The 15,641-nt window shown below is 37.9% G+C and overlaps 1 protein-coding gene across 11 annotated transcripts in view; it reads left to right on the top strand.

The window, feature by feature from the left end:
- The window catches only part of INPP4B (inositol polyphosphate-4-phosphatase type II B), a 313,515-nt gene that overhangs the window by 278,358 nt on the left and 19,516 nt on the right, over positions 1-15,641 (top strand). For all 11 annotated transcript variants that reach the window (XM_062637265.1, XM_062637263.1, XM_062637270.1 and 8 more), the window contains one exon: positions 3,801-3,955. In XM_062637265.1, coding sequence (XP_062493249.1) covers positions 3,801-3,955 — 155 coding nt within the window. The remainder of the gene's footprint in view (positions 1-3,800; positions 3,956-15,641) is intronic.

Here is a 15,641-nt window from a genome sequence, read left to right as displayed (position 1 = left end):
CTACTTCCTCCAGCCCCTTTGCTGCAAAGCTTCTCCTAGCCAGGCAGTCCATGGCCTGTGCTGCTGCTCAGGATTGTTTTGCTCCAGATGCAGAATTTTTCGTTTATATCAGTGAGTTGTATAACAGGATAAAAGAGGTTTATGTATTGTTTGGGGCATGTTTTTTTGCTTAACTGAGTCCAGTTTTAGGCAGAGGAATCCCTTCATCCCCAGTATGGACAGAATTAATTGTTTGGATGATCATGCATAGCTATCAGTGTATCACGTCATATGGGAGAGACAGTACAGAATTCAGCTACAGTATCTAACTTTTTTTGCTTGTTTCTTTAAAATCATATCCATTCTTTGATAATATAAAATTTGGTTATTCAAAATACCTTCCTTTTATTGTTTACTGTCCATAACTCTTGAGGACATAATTACTTGCTCTACCTTTTGTTAAATACTGCTGTACCCAACTTTTTAGTACTTACGTTTTGTAAACAAGTGTTTAATTGTATCAGCACAACTTCTTGTCAATCACACTTTATGGGGTCACTGTGACAGCCACTCCAAGGGCACTGATAAGCTTTATATGCAAAGGGCAGATGTTCAGACACAGAACACAAAAATGTTTATCAAACAACGAATGATACTTACTTTGCTTTATTTACATATTTTCTTTTTGTTTCCCAGTTCTGTGTTAAAAACAAACAAACAAAAACCCCAACCAAATAAATGACCTTAGATACTTATAAAGAGCTCAAGATTTTCAGGAATGTGGAATTCAACCACGTAATAAGAATAGACACCCTTGGTGTCTCTGTCTATAAGTAGAGGCTCAATCTTTATTTACTAGAATTGAAGCAAGACCATGCATTTGGGGGAACTTTCAAATGCATATACCCTTCAAGGGAAATAAACACTTTATAAAAAATATTAATTAAATTTTCCATGTCTTTTCATTAACGTGAGGAACAAGACAATATTAGCTATGTCTTTGTATTAATAACACCACTGTAATTTTTTATATTGCTAATAACATTTTGCCTTGTGGTTCATAAATATTATCACATGCTATTGCAGTATAAATCTGTTGTGAGTAAAATCAGAAGCCTTTCTAACAGTACAAGTTCTGCAATTACTATGAAACATTGCTTTTTGAAGAAGTATAAGATAAATCAGTACAGGGTAATGTAAAATGAGTTTATATGAAAATTTCCTTAATCTTTGGCTATAGAACATTGTCTTCTACTATCTAGTCAGGATTCTTTGGAAACAATTTCATGGGTAAAAAGCATTCTTTGAACATTCAAACTGATTCAGATTTTTCCTTTGCTGTATTCTGCTTCTCCTCATGTTACCTTACTGTAACTTTCTGAAATTAGTATTTCTTGACTCATTGATTTACACATTGTTGCACTATATTACATTTATTTATTGGAAAGTATGTATGGATATCACTTTGTTATTGCAGTAGATTCTAGATGGACATGCATATGTATCCACATCTGCATGTAATCCCTTGTGTAATGGGACCCTGAGAATATAGCTGTGTTCTAAAAGTCAGCTTTTGCAAATTGGTATCACAAATATTTCTTGTTCTAAATATAATGGGATAAAGACTTAAATGCTATATTCTGATCTCCAAAACTGCCCCTTCATCTTTTGTCTTAGATCACGAGAAACAGAGTATATTCTAGAGCAATCAGATCACTGTTTGCCAGTTTTAATTATTTACTTTGTTTAACTGCTGCTACTTAGTGAACTGAGTCATTGTGAAGATTTTTGTGGGCCAGCCCATCAGGTTAACCTATGCTGCTTCTTAAATCCAAATCTAAGGATTTTATAATTTCTTTAAGTGAACAGATTGTTTTCAATTTAATCCACTTTAAAATGATTGAGACTTTTGTACTGTGCTTCAATGCAAAACAAGTTTGTGCATACAGTAATTTGCGTATTGTGCCTAGAATGCTTCACAGTTCAAAACTGACTCTCTCTAGCCAGCAATTTATGTGCTGCCAGCCCACATTTGGGATTTAGTCTCCCTTCTCTGCATGAGAGGCTCATCTGGAATAATTACCTGTTTTTTTCTTATGATTCATTCACTTCAAATAGTCACAATTAATCATGGACTTCAAAAGAAACAGTGTAAGGAGAATTAATCTCAATTAAACAGTTAACTTCTTTCACAGTATCATCTAAAAAAATTCAACTTTTGACACTAATGCAATTAACAGATAAGGAAGTGCTTATTGGCTGAAGCAAGATTATGAAGTTTCACCCTGCAGGATCTGAAGTAAACCCTTGATAGCCAAGCTGGGAAGTTCCTTAGGATCAAGCCTAATTGCTGTAATTTATTGCATGCCCTATTCTCATATTTCCTTTTTAGATACTGTTACAGCTATGATTTCCCAGGGATAGGAGCAAGCAAATAAAAGTACTGCCTTTTCTTAGGCCAAATTATACCAGGGGAAAGGCAAACCCACACTTGGGCACACCAGCTTTCCTTCAAAATTTTCCTTTTCTAGTTAAATATTGTTTGAACCCAAAGCATAAACTAATGGGCTGGCACAACAACAGATTGATTCTTAAGGTGTGAAATTATCCTCAGAAATATGTTTCCCTTATTCCTTATAATTGTGCCAAAATGTACACTGAAAGTAGACAATCCATGGCAGTCATTTGTGTTAAACTTTAGTTGTTCTGGGTCATGAGTGGAACAGTTTACCTCTTAAAAACAAGGACTATATTTAAATACAGATGTGTCTGAATCCGTACCCTCATAAGATGTTAGTCCTCTATGTCCATGAGCTTGAGGTAAGACTTGCTGAAGTTCTTCTTTGCTTTTCAGCATTAATTGGGTGTTCAGACAATTCAGCTCTAATTGAATAGGGTGGTTCTCACAGAAAATGAGGAAAAAATTGAAGAAACTTTTCCTTTTATAGTCTAGGCTAACACAAATACTTTATATTTCAAGTTCAGAATTTTGGATGCTATGGTTTCGTAAGCTGTAGTCCACACATTTTAGTGACTTGCTTAAAATGCTTAGGACTAAGAGTAGTAGATTTTGGTTTTGATTTTAATTTTTTTGGATCCACCACCAATTTCTTGCTTCATTGAGGGGGTGGTGTTGGGGTGGGCAGGAGAGAGACTTGACTGCAATTGCAGTACAAGACTGTGCAGCGTGCTTTTAAAATAAAGAAAGGCTTTTTTCCTTCAATGAGCAGGTTATTTGTACGTTTGTCCTCCTAGCGAAAGCCTTGAAGATCTGCTTTTAAAATGTGTCATATGGACAAATTGGAAATGGGCTATAGAGCAGTAGCTATAATCTTTTGGTTCTATTTTAGTGGAGTGTTAATGCTGCAAATTTATAAATGTTGTTGTGGCTGGTCCATCCCTGACAGTGTTCAAGGCCAAGTTAGAAGGGGCTTTGAGCAACCTGATCTAGTGGAAGGTGGCCCTGCTCATGGCAGGAGGTTGAAACTAGATGAGCTTTAAGGTCACTTCCAACCCAAACCATTCTATGGTTCTATGAAAAGATAAGTTTGCAGGTTTTTTCAGCACATTTTCACCTTTTGTGGCACTGCGTCAGGCCAGCATAATCCTTAGAATATTAAAATCCCCACAGTAGATTTAAATGCAAAGGCACACATCAGTAGCCATTGGAATTACTATCTTTTATAGCTTTTTTCTTCTTGAGAAATACTTCAGTTCTCTGTATTCTGTGATTGCAAAACTGTGACAGTTTCAGTTTGTGTAGTGCATAGAGAACACAAGGTGTGAAAAGGGCAATCTTTTGACATCTGCATGTGTTTCAGATTTGCCGTAAGATGAATGGAGTCCGTTTCACCTGTTGCAAAAGTGCCAAAGACCGGACATCCATGTCAGTGACGCTGGAGCAGTGCTCCATCTTGAGGGATGAACATCAGCTTCACAAAGACTTCTTTATTCGGGCGCTGGACTGTATGAGAAGGTATGTGGAGATTTTTGCATATTCCTTGCATTTTGGGCTGAGCCAGGAACTAAGTATGGTACAAAAGGGTCTAAAGCCAGTTGCAAATGTGTGATAGGCCCCTGTCCTGATTTAGCACAGCTTGACCAGCAGCATGCCAGCTGGTAAGTCACTTCTGCATGCAAGGGCTTCACAGCTGTGTGTTTTAGCAGTAATTAACAGTTTCTAAGATAGATAAGTGAAACCTTGGAAGTGTCACCACTGACTGTAGCATTTGACCAAGTAAATAGCAGTTATTTTAACAATTTCTTAGGCTTTCACAAGACTTAACAACCTTTTATGACAATATAAATTAAAAAATGAAAGTCAATTTCTGTTTTAAAATATATTTTTAACATGTTTATGCACTCATTCGAAATTTCTGTAAAACTTATACAAATATTGTGAAAGAAGTATAAATATTTTTTACAGATGGCAGTTCTTCTTACCTCATGTTATTAAAAATAAAGTTAGTTTGGACTGATGGTGTTGCCGTTAATATCTGATAAAATCTTTACTATGCTTTAAAAAAATAAAATTTTTAATTCTAAATTACAGCTATGCAGAAATTGAGGCTGATTCTATCAGCAGTGTGTAATTAAAAGATGTAAAGATTTCTGATTAAATGACCCTGATGAATAAAAAAAAAACAAATTGAGCAAACAAGTTTTGATCATGAAATTAATCCAGATGCTGTATTCTCTAAAGAAGCTTTCATCGTTGGCTTTAATCAGTACTGCAGTGTGTTTTCTGTAAGAGTTTAAAAAATGTATCTATAACATTCAAATTAGGTCTCTAGCAAATAAAAAAGGTCACTGCAAAACTAACAGAAAATACTCTGGTGAGCCAGCAAGGAGTCGTATCTTGCACTTCTGTGAAACACAGCTTGTTTCTATGTTGGATTTGGATCTTACTATGTAAATAATCATGTTTAAATTCTGTAACTGGTAATTCCTGACCTTAATATTTAGTATAGTCAGATTAGGTGTTTAATGTCTACATTAGCACTGTAGGTTTACACAGGTAGGGTCCTTTTGTCTTTTGGCAAAGATAGATATTCTAAAGAAACAAAGTAATGTTTACAAAGAGTAATTGAGCAGAGGACTGAGGTGGCTTCAGTGCAGGTTTGTTTTGCAAGGTGCTAATGCAGTGTCCTGTATTAAAATGAGGTGTATAATTTTGTACATGCCTTGCAAAAATCCCTTTGTCTCTGCAGTATTTCAGTGAGTGAATGACTTGTGTGCAGTCTTCCATAACCTCATATTTTATCATTAATGAACAATTTCTGAGTTTTCTGTGTTAAATTTCATTTATGTTGGCATTTCAAATGTTGGTTTTTTTCCTTTTTATGTCTCCAATAAATACAAAAGTGTGTAAGCTACAGTAAATTACCAGATACAGGCAAACTAATTACATAAAACCATTATTATGTTGGAATAGCATTGAGCAGTAGATAGGAAAAGTTTCACAGATACAAATATGATTTTAAAAAGAAAAAAAAACAGACCTTGTATTCATACAAACTTGTTAGTATGAAAGTGTAGTAGGTTTTTGTAGACTAAAATATGAGTGACTTTGAGTGCTTTTGTATCGCATAACTGGTCTGAAGGCTGAGAAGATTAACACGTCAATTCTGTTTGAAGGTAACAGTAAATTGGAGTTGCAGAGGAATGAATGGTGAAAAGCCCAGAAAATCTGGAGAAAACAAAAAATAAATGGGCGGATGGATATATGAGATTGAAGCACCATCACAAAAGTTACTTCTATGATTTGCTGTAGTTTTGAACAGAGAAAATTTTTATCCTGCTAATATCCAATAAATTAACTTGAAGTAGCCTTAAACTGATGTTAGATGCTGTGTTCGGGTGGAAGGTAATAATTTTGGCTTGGGAAATTGTAGGGTGGTAGGATTGTCTGGGTGGTAAGATTGTCTGGGATTTAAAGCAAGAGCCTTGCAATTAGTGTAGCAGTGGCATACAAAATAACCTGCACCATCAGGATAAGAAATAAATAGATCTTTTACCTGGGCTAGTTGTGATCTGTGTAACATTGTTCACATAAGTGGAGGTTGGAAAAAAAAAAAAGGCAAACTATTTTTTTCTTATGAGCTGGCAAATGAAAGCCCAAAAATTCAGAACAGAGGAAAAACAATGTCAAATGGGGACACACAGTGCTTAACTCCATGGTGCTCTCACCAAGAGCTGCCTTTGGGTGCTTTTTTTGGTATCTTTGGTGCTACATACATTCAGCAGGGACTGTTTCTCCCTCCCCACTGCCCATCTGTTGCTGGAGGTGCTTCTGGAACAGTGCTGGATGACACAGGCTTCCCTCCCTTGCCACCACTGACTAGGTAGTGTGGCATGGACCCTCCAGCTGGGCTCTCGACTTGCAGGCAGATGGAGAAAGGTCAGTTGCAAAGAAAGGCAGTTTGAGAAAGCAAACTGGGAAGGAAAGAGCAGTCAGGCAAAAGAGATGAGAGGGGAAAAAGCCATAATTTCCACAGGAAGACAGACGGTGTTTCAGCTACATCTCATGTATTTTACCTGAGGGAAGTTTGGCAGCTGTGGTTTTGAGGTTTGTGTGAATGAGGTCAACAGACTAGTTTGATAATCATTGTGATGCTTGATCCTTTCTTTTTGTTTGATTACTATTGCAGAGTGTTATTTGAAAGATTATGCTGTGCATTTCTATGCTTTTCATTGACTACCTGTAGAAGCTTTTAGAATGATTTTCACATTTAAAAGAACCTATTTTGTTTTAAGAGCAGACAGACAAAAGCTCTGTTTGCCATTTAGTTTATGATTTTAGCAATTTTCCCCTGATGAATCTTCTCTAGGTCACTCAGTTAAACTCTGCCAGTCAAATCCCTTTATGCTGATTGCCACAAATCACTTCTAAGCCTTTCAAAAGAACTAGTAGAACAGAAAAATTCAATTTTAACATCCAGAATCCTAATGGCCTGAATTGATCTTTGAAAGGTTTCTTTCAAGAGTTAACAGTAAGAGAGACAGAGTACTGTGAAACAGAGTGGTAGAAGCAAATGGTGAATCAAAAGCAGCCTCTATTGGAAATGCCATGATTTTGAGATATGAAAATTATAGAGGTGCCTGTGTAGCTGTAAAGCTTTTTTCTTTTCCTGCCAGTGCTGACACAGCTTTGCTGGCTGTTGTAAAATGCAGGCATGTGCTTATGGGTTTGTGTTTTCTGGCCACCAAAAGTTTGGAGATACTGACTTCTGCATGCTGCTGTTTTTCAGCTTCTCTAACATCCCTAGAATTTTGAGCAAACCAGTGGCAATTTCAGATGTTTTGGTGTGTTTGCTTTAATATATATTGCACAGTGCTGTTTTGGAAAATAACTGCCAGTAGCTGTTATTTAATGATTTAGTTTGTAAGTGGAATCAGTGGCTTGTAATGATTATATGTTTTTTGCTTCCTAAAATGTGAAAAAGGAAGAAAGAAGAAAAACTGTACAAAAATGCTTCCATTAGTTGTCCCTTTAGCATATGAAAAATGTGGTGAAACGATGACAGGAATTCCAGCTTCTCATCACTTAGCGTGTAATACGTGGTTTTGTCTTCTTGGTGCAGCTCTAGCCATTATGGTGTTGTAATTGATGTGTATGTGAAGCAGCTATTCCATAAATAATTCTCCATATTGTAGTTTCCTTGGTATGTGTGTGTGATGTCCATTGATTTTAGTGACAGGCATAGTGTAGAATAAGGAAAATCAATGCGTTTTCCCCCTCTGTACCAAATGCTTGCAATTCGCATCATATTTATAATATTGCTGATGCTTTCAGATCATAATCTGTCACAGTCATCAATATTCTGTTCCTACTTTTCCCTTCCCCAATATGGGAATATTTCCTATCATTAAATGTTAACTATATTCCAAGAGGCAGGGGAGAGAAAAAAAGCTGATTTACCTGTGTTCCTTTCAGTATCTGTCAAAGGATTATACCTTTTGTCTTTAGAGCTGGCCACTTACCAGGGAGGCTGGACTCTGGTAAGCAGCACACTAGAAGCAGTTCTGTAAAACTCATTGTATTGTCCTTTTCCCTTTTTTTCTTTTCTGAACCTGTGTAATTTTAAAGTTTCAGTAATGACAGGGCTCCTTTTGGAGGCCTTGGGTAGTGACTAACCTCAGAATCTCCTGGGTTTTGAGCATGTTTCCAATAAAACCTCAAAAGTAAAACCAAGCAAATGAAATGACAAGTTTACTGTATATGGTGAAGCCTCCAGGCTTTCAGCTTTATCATCATTCTTAGCAGGGCATAATACCTGTCAGGTATTTCAGACATTGAATACAAAATTTGTCTCAATGTAGGACACACTGTTTTCACTTGAAACAGCAGTCAAGGATATTTCAGATTATTTTAGATAAATTGCCTATCAAAAATCTGATTGAAGCATAAATACAGAGAATGAAAGGTCTGGGCAACAAGGTATGGGATCTTGATGGCCCAATTATGAAGTAAAGAGTTACTTTTTATAGAGCTGTTTGAGGGCATCTTTTCTTAGAGATCATCTCAAAGATTTGTGGGTTTAGAAGATGGGATGGCTGTAACAGCTCTTTACCAGATGTTCTGGACAAGAATCTATTAAGTGCAGGCTGAGATGACCTTGGCCATGGAAGGCCCTATACCAAACACCACAGTGCTGCAATTGCTGCATGGGCTGGGAAGCAGAAGCAAATAGACAGGACCAGAGACTGGGATCCATGTGCAGACAACTGTTGTTGACAAAATATCAAACAGTAGCTTGAAAAGGCTGTGTTAAATCTAAGGTTTTCTAATATGAGTACTCCGTTTCACAGAGCTGATCTTTATAATGTGTCTTTAAAGCCATGCTCTGATTCTTAAGATTTCCAAAAAATAAGGAAACAGGGAAACCCAAACACACTTTATTTGCACTTTGCACCTTGTCAGGCTCAGAAAGTTCATTGGTGAGGTTCAGGCTTCTACATGGGCTAATTAGGTAAGTAAAATTGACTGTTGTTTTGTAATACATGCTCACACATTTTGTCTGCTCCACTGGGGTCAGATGTTCAAGTCCATGTTTTGCAGGGGCATGTTTTCTAGCTGACTGCCAAAGTTTCATTTCTCTCATACCTCATTTCTCCAACATCTTCCCAGATATTGACTTCAGACTCCTTTCTGATCAACACCCCAGTCAGAGTCCTGAGAACTCTCTCATGAGAATGTTCTCATCTTCCTTTTTTTCACCAGACCAGTGCTCGAATAGTTCCCTCTGGTTGTTCCTTCCTCCTGTGTGATGCATGTGGGTGTCTTTGTCTTCTCCAGAGCTCGTCCATAGCTTCAGTAACAATGTAGAGAGAACAGTGGAGAGCATCAGTCCCCCTGCCTCATTGCCTTTGCTTCGTGTTGCAACGGTCATCACTTGTCATGGAGAAGAACAGCAAGGAAAAGTCTTGTCTAACCCCTTGACCTGGCAGATGTTCAGCATAAATTAAATCCTCAAAGAGTGTACCTGCTGAATTTTAACAAGTCCTTGTTAGGAAGAGGTGATTTGAGACTCTAGCAGGAACAGGCTCTTACAATAGTTATATCTCTCATACCTTTATTACCTTGGTGCAGAATATCAACTCCTGCTCTTCAGGGTAGAGGTTCTAGTAACCATCACAAAAAAAAAAAAAAAAAAAAAGCTGTATTCTTTTTACTTCTTTACATGGCATTTGAAATTTGAATTTAATCCATTCAAAATGAATGAACAATTGAAAGTAGAATCTCAATGGAAAACATTGTGTAATTATAGTTGCTCTTCCCCTGGAACCCATAATAATATTATTGGACTACTCACTGGGGAGGAAGGGAGTGTTCAAGGACAACAGTAAAAAACTTTGCCACTCTTTGCAAGGAATATTTAGAGCTGTGACCCAGGCTATGTCACCAAAAAACCCCTTAGCTTTTCAGCAGGCAGTAAACCAGAATTTCTGAAGTAAATGCTTAGTATTCCTGTCAGTCCAGGGGAGGAAGTACCTGTAAGTAGTCTGTATCACCTCCACATTTTGACACCAGCCTTAGGTGGGTGAGTCCTTGAAATGCACCTTCTTCTCCTTCATTGATTATGTGGGAAAGGTGGGTACCTTCCTACCTGAGGACTCAGAACCTGTCAGTAAATTTTAACTGATGAACAGTAAAATATACTAACATAGCATTGCAGTGCATTACAGGGGAAAAAAAGAATCCTTTTTCATGAAAAAAGAAACTGGCCATGTTTGTGTTTTAGCTTTGTGACACGAAACAAACTGTGATTCCCTGTGACCTTTTTTGCTGAAGGGAGTCCTTGCCTTCTGACTTACACATGTATATGTCACAGTTCTCCAGAGGAGAACCAGATTTAAAGGAATTCCAATCATAAACTCACCCTACTCTGACTTCTTCTGAGATATCAACAGGGTAAATGATCTGTTATCTAGCCCATATTAGTACTTGCCGTATCTTGACCCAAATGAGAGTCTAGAGACTTGAACTATGCCTTCTCTCTCAGTGCATGTTTTAATTATTCAGTAGAGGCAATGAGAAAGGTGTGTAATTAATTACCAGGTGCATGCTAGGATCACTTAGTTTTCAAAACCAGCCAAATGAAAAAACCTTATCCAATAAATTTGCTTTCCCATATAGTATCACAGTCTGTTTGGATCCTTAATAGTGCAGCAGTGATCTTAGACTCTGTGTCTTGATTAATTAAAAAAGGAAAGTGCTTACACTATTTGCACCCCTAATGTAAAGTGTTTGTCACTTTTGTTGTACATAATAGGACCATAGTTTTCGTGGACTTCACCTGCTATGGTGGGCAAATCTGGCATGCAAGCAGTCAGGTTATCTGAAAATATGGTTTGGTGTTTACTTTTGAGATTCTTCTAGTCATCCATTGAAGAGTATTAATTGCTTCATTCATTGGGTGCTTTAATGCTTACGCCATTGCTTATTCAGATCTTCCTGTGAAAGACTAGGTCTTACCTGAAATCAGAAACTAGATGCATTTTATTCACCAGAGTGAGGAATACCAGATTTCTTCCTATTATGTTTCACTTCTATTAAGATTTTCTGGGAGAGTGTGTGAGGAAAGTCCATGCATATTTATCACCTGTTAAATCTCCATGTGCCACAGCTGCATTACTATGGCTTTGACCACGTACAGCTAAATCTCTCGGGAAAAGCAACACTGCCAAGTCTAAAATTTAGATAAGAAGAGAGCAGGAAATAAGCGGGTAGTAACAGCATACAATAGCTGGCTAAATTTATCATGGATCCAATCTCTTCAAGAATTTATCTGCTCTAAAACAATATTCCTCTCAGAATAATGTAACATGGGCAGGGAGAGTATGTAACTTCCTTCCTGCATGTACAGACTTCCTTCCCAGCCATGTACAGACTGTGGAGAAGTTGGAGGGGACACGGGAAAGAGTGGCACCTAGCTGCTATTCCAGAAAGGTGGTTTTGTAATAGAAGTTTGTGCACTTCTTCAGGAGAAAGATGATGCAATGTCAGGCTATAGCATTAGTTGGCTAATGTAGAAAGCAGGTAATAGACACTTTGAAGTCAATTTTTACTCTCAGTTTAGGCTCCCTTAATTCCTTCATCAAACTTAGTTTCTTTTGGAGTACTCCCTGTTCACATAGTCATCATCTGTTCTCATCCAGCATCCCTGTTCCAGTTTTCTTTCATAGGATCCCTGCCTTTTTTTATGCATGTGATTGTTGCTGTTGTTTTCCCCTTCTGTCTGCTGCTCTATTTCCCTTTTCCAGTGATCATTTCCATGTTTCTTTCTGTCCTGCAGTGTATGATAATGTGTTCAACTTGGTGTGTGATATTTTGAAGAACTCCTCTGAGAATAGCCTTGCTTAGCTCAGTTCAGGAGTGAATTTTAATAGTGGTTTCTAGTTGTTACTCTCTGAGGCAGCTCTGATTTAGTGAATGTTATTTCGTGAATGTGTCCTCATCATTACAGCAACTTCTTTCACTGGCATAGCTAGCAGCAGCACATTGTTTCTCAGTGTTTCCTTGCCAGCAGAAGTCGTGGTAACTGTCAGGAGTGGAGTGACCAAAGGAGTTTCCATTTGGACTGTTTATTATGGATTTTCTATTTCCATGATGTTATCTGTAGTTGTCTGGAACTACACTCAATAACAGAGCCAGCAGCATTATATTGGTATCCTGTTCTCTTGATCATTCAGAGATAAATTCGTGAGATAATTCTGGGAACCTGTGTTCTTAATAGCCTAAGCCTCTAGTATAATCTGTATGAATAGGAAGTATGTGTTTATAAGGAAGTTAATGCAAAGGAAAGGTTGGAGCCCTCCCAAAGTGCACAGCCAAATCACTCCACAGTTGACTTCTACTGTTCTAACAGTTAAAGTGGTTTCTGCAACCCTGGGGCTTAGTGGTGCTGTAGTTGTATTGTGACTCCAAACATAGCTAGTGCCAAAATCACTGGGCACTTGGCTGTGCATCTGCAGTGCTGTTTTTGTGCCCTGCTGTGCACTTACTTCCCTGCCAGCTTATCTTCCCTCCCCAGCCTGGTGTTGTTGCCACGTGCGGATTGTCTTCCAGCAGTGGCTTTTCTCCTCTGTTGGAGATGCTCCTACTGCCCCAGGTAGGTGCCAGAGCAGAGTTTCTATCTGTGCAGGGCCCTGGGATCCCAAGCAAGGCTTAGCCAAGTTAAAGTCCCATTGACAGGGGAGGTTGGAGGGTGAGAAGTAAATCACTGTTCCCTGTAACTTCTATCATGGGATGAAATATTTGGGGTATATGACTTAGCCTCCTACTGAGATCAGCTGTTAATAAGGCAAGAGATGCCTCTGCCTGTGGTACTTGGAACCTTTACTTAGCCTTGTGTGACAGATTTCGTAGTACTGTGGTATTAGGGGTATCATTCTTTATTTGAATCAGTTATTTTTTTTTATTCCTTAAAGGAGTAAATAGTGCTTTTGGGAGTAATTTGATAACTCTTGAAATATTCTGAGCATCTGTAATTTTAATATAAACACTGTTACTAGCAGGACTAAAGCCTACCATACCAGCGTAACTCCATGAAGGAATATGAGGTCAGGTTTGTGTCTCTTTTTAGGGTGAATAAAAGTTTTCTGTACCCTTTCATGGCTTATAGACTTTCTTGGGGAATGATTGTCTGAGGCCCAACTGAAGTTTTTCCCAGTTTGGCATTTATAAGAAATTTCTTTCTACTCCTCTCATTAACCATATGTGTTTCCTAATGTGTAAGCAGCTTCAGCCTCATGCTACAGCCTCCCACTCGGACCGTGTCTCTGCAACTTGACTGTATTTCCTTACACTGGGGAGAACATAATAATCTTTGAGGTTTCTTATCCCTCACTCGAATTCAACTGAAATCAGTTAGCGTGCCCAAAGGCTGCAAGAATACACAGATGCATCTGCCTTCCCCTCACAACAAGCACTAACATGTAACGTTTGCTTCTATAGGAAGACAGACTGAAAAGGCAGCAAATTATTATCAGCAGTAGATCAATGAGCTGCACCTTGCTTTAAAAAAATAAGTATTTTCTCCTCAGCCACAGACCCACGCCACTCAACAGCATTGATATGAGGAACTTTTTTAGAATACTTAAGAAAGGATTAAGGAGCAGATTAGTCATATGTTTATAAGAAAGGTCTTGCTTTAAGATCATCTCATTAATAGTTTGGGTCTTGGGTATACTGATAAGTCTGATGAAAATATTGTTCTTGCCAAAATAAAGTTCTTTATAAGCATTGTACAAAAAAAAAATCACTCCTTACTGCTCTGAAGTTGTTAGTTTTTTTTTTTTTTCATTTAAATCCATTTCTAGTTTATTCATAACTGTTGGCAGTGGAGCATCTACAGATTACAAAGTAATCAGCAACAGAAAGGTTTGCTGAGCAGCATCCAGCAGACTGCCTTGAGGTGGTGTAAACAGAAAAGGGGAGTGTGCACAGTAGATTGTTTTGGAATGTTTTTCATATTACATTTCAGCCAGGAAACAAAAATCAGCACCTTTAATCTGGTTTGTTTTGGGGTTTTGTTTGTTTGTGGTTTTAGCTCACTTAGTTTAACCAAGACTGGCATGATCTGTGTTCTAAGTTTGTAATAAGATGGCTGAGGGAAGCTAATAAAAATGGCTGAACTGGCAGTCTGTCAAAGGCATTATTGGTTGGTTTTGAAATGATCAAAGTAGCATCAGACAAAGGGAGGCAGTTACATCATCTCATTCTCAAAGGTCTATGAATTGATTCTGGAATTCCAGAAAAATCTGCTTTGATAATATTGGTTATAACTGGTTAGAATATTTATTCATGAGTTTTTAAAAAACCACTGACATGTTCAGCCTTTTCTGTTTCACCTTTTGTTGTCATCAGTGTGCAATTAGAATATGTTCTGTCCTACTTATATGTTGTTAGTTAAAGTTGCTAGGTGTTTCTAAGATGTCCTCTCTCATTTAAGATCTTATCATAAAAAAGTTGCAACATGAGTTTGTTTCCTGAAGAAAGTGTGAAACTTTCTAATTGCTTATCATTTCTTATTTGTATTGTATTCTTCACTTTTTCACTCATGTAGCAACTGCTAACATGGTAAGCTGCATATGTACTAAATGCCTTTCTTTTAATAACCACTAGGTAAATGTTTTAGAAGTAGGTCAAAAGCTGAGATTTGAGCAGATGTGCAAACAGTTCTTAATGTCAAATGTTCTTGACTCAAAAAGCTTATAATTGACAAGCAAAGGATGAGATAAAGAAAGGCACGTGTATCTTTTTCACATCCTGTTCAGGATAAAGATGAAAAGTCACGTCACTTGCTCATGACCACACAGTCCTTTCCTTTGTTGGAAATTGAATTTGGATCTACTTTTCATAAACAGAGACTTTTCTCATTGTCTGGCTTGTGTTAAACAGAAGTTATGTTGCTGTACTTGCATGTGCAATAGCAATTCTTATAGGTTTGGTGCCTTACTGACACTCACTATTCTACACATTAATAATTTTCCCACTCCCTCTTGCTACTTGGGTTCATGCTTACATGGCTGGGTTCATATTGACTGTCTGCACAGTTAAAGCCTCTTTCCCTCCTGGACTCTGCTAAACAGGTGCATGAACTGCCTGAGCAGTGGTGGACAGTCCTTCTCAACATCACACTGAATAAAGTCTTCTCTTGCTTTCTTGCTGTCTTGCTGCTTAGGGGAGAAGGTTGCTGCCTGTTTCCTCTTTCTCTGTAAAAACTTGCTGCTATAATGGTATTATCAGCAGATTTGTAGACAATTACTTTAAATACAGTTTGACATTTCAGTTACACAGATTAACATCATTATCATCATGTGAAGATGCTGCTTGAATTCATTCTTAAAGTGAGCTCGTGCATGTCCAGCGACTAATATGCTCTTTATTTTCACTTTTGTGAAAAGCAAGTGGCCCAAGAGGGGCTGCCAGGCAGAGGAGTATTCATTTTACTGATACAGGACTGTTTTTCCCCTGCTAGCCTGCCTTGCTGAGCTCTGTAAGATACTGTCTAGTGTTCCTCTTGCAACTCACTTCCTCCTGCACTTTCTTGAAGGGAAAATCGCATTGTTTCATGAAGCCCTTAGAGTGGATATGACCTTATGCTTCATGCTTACTGTGCTCTACAGAAGTATTAAGAGGGTTGGTTTGGGGTTTT

Source organism: Pezoporus occidentalis, unplaced genomic scaffold (genome assembly GCF_034315485.1).
Source record: "Pezoporus occidentalis ecotype Australia unplaced genomic scaffold, CSIRO_AGI_Poc_V1 ctg51, whole genome shotgun sequence".
Lineage (NCBI taxonomy): Eukaryota > Metazoa > Chordata > Aves > Psittaciformes > Psittacidae > Pezoporus > Pezoporus occidentalis.
Note: the sequence above shows the minus strand (reverse complement) of the source record. Positions and strands in the feature narration are given on the sequence as shown.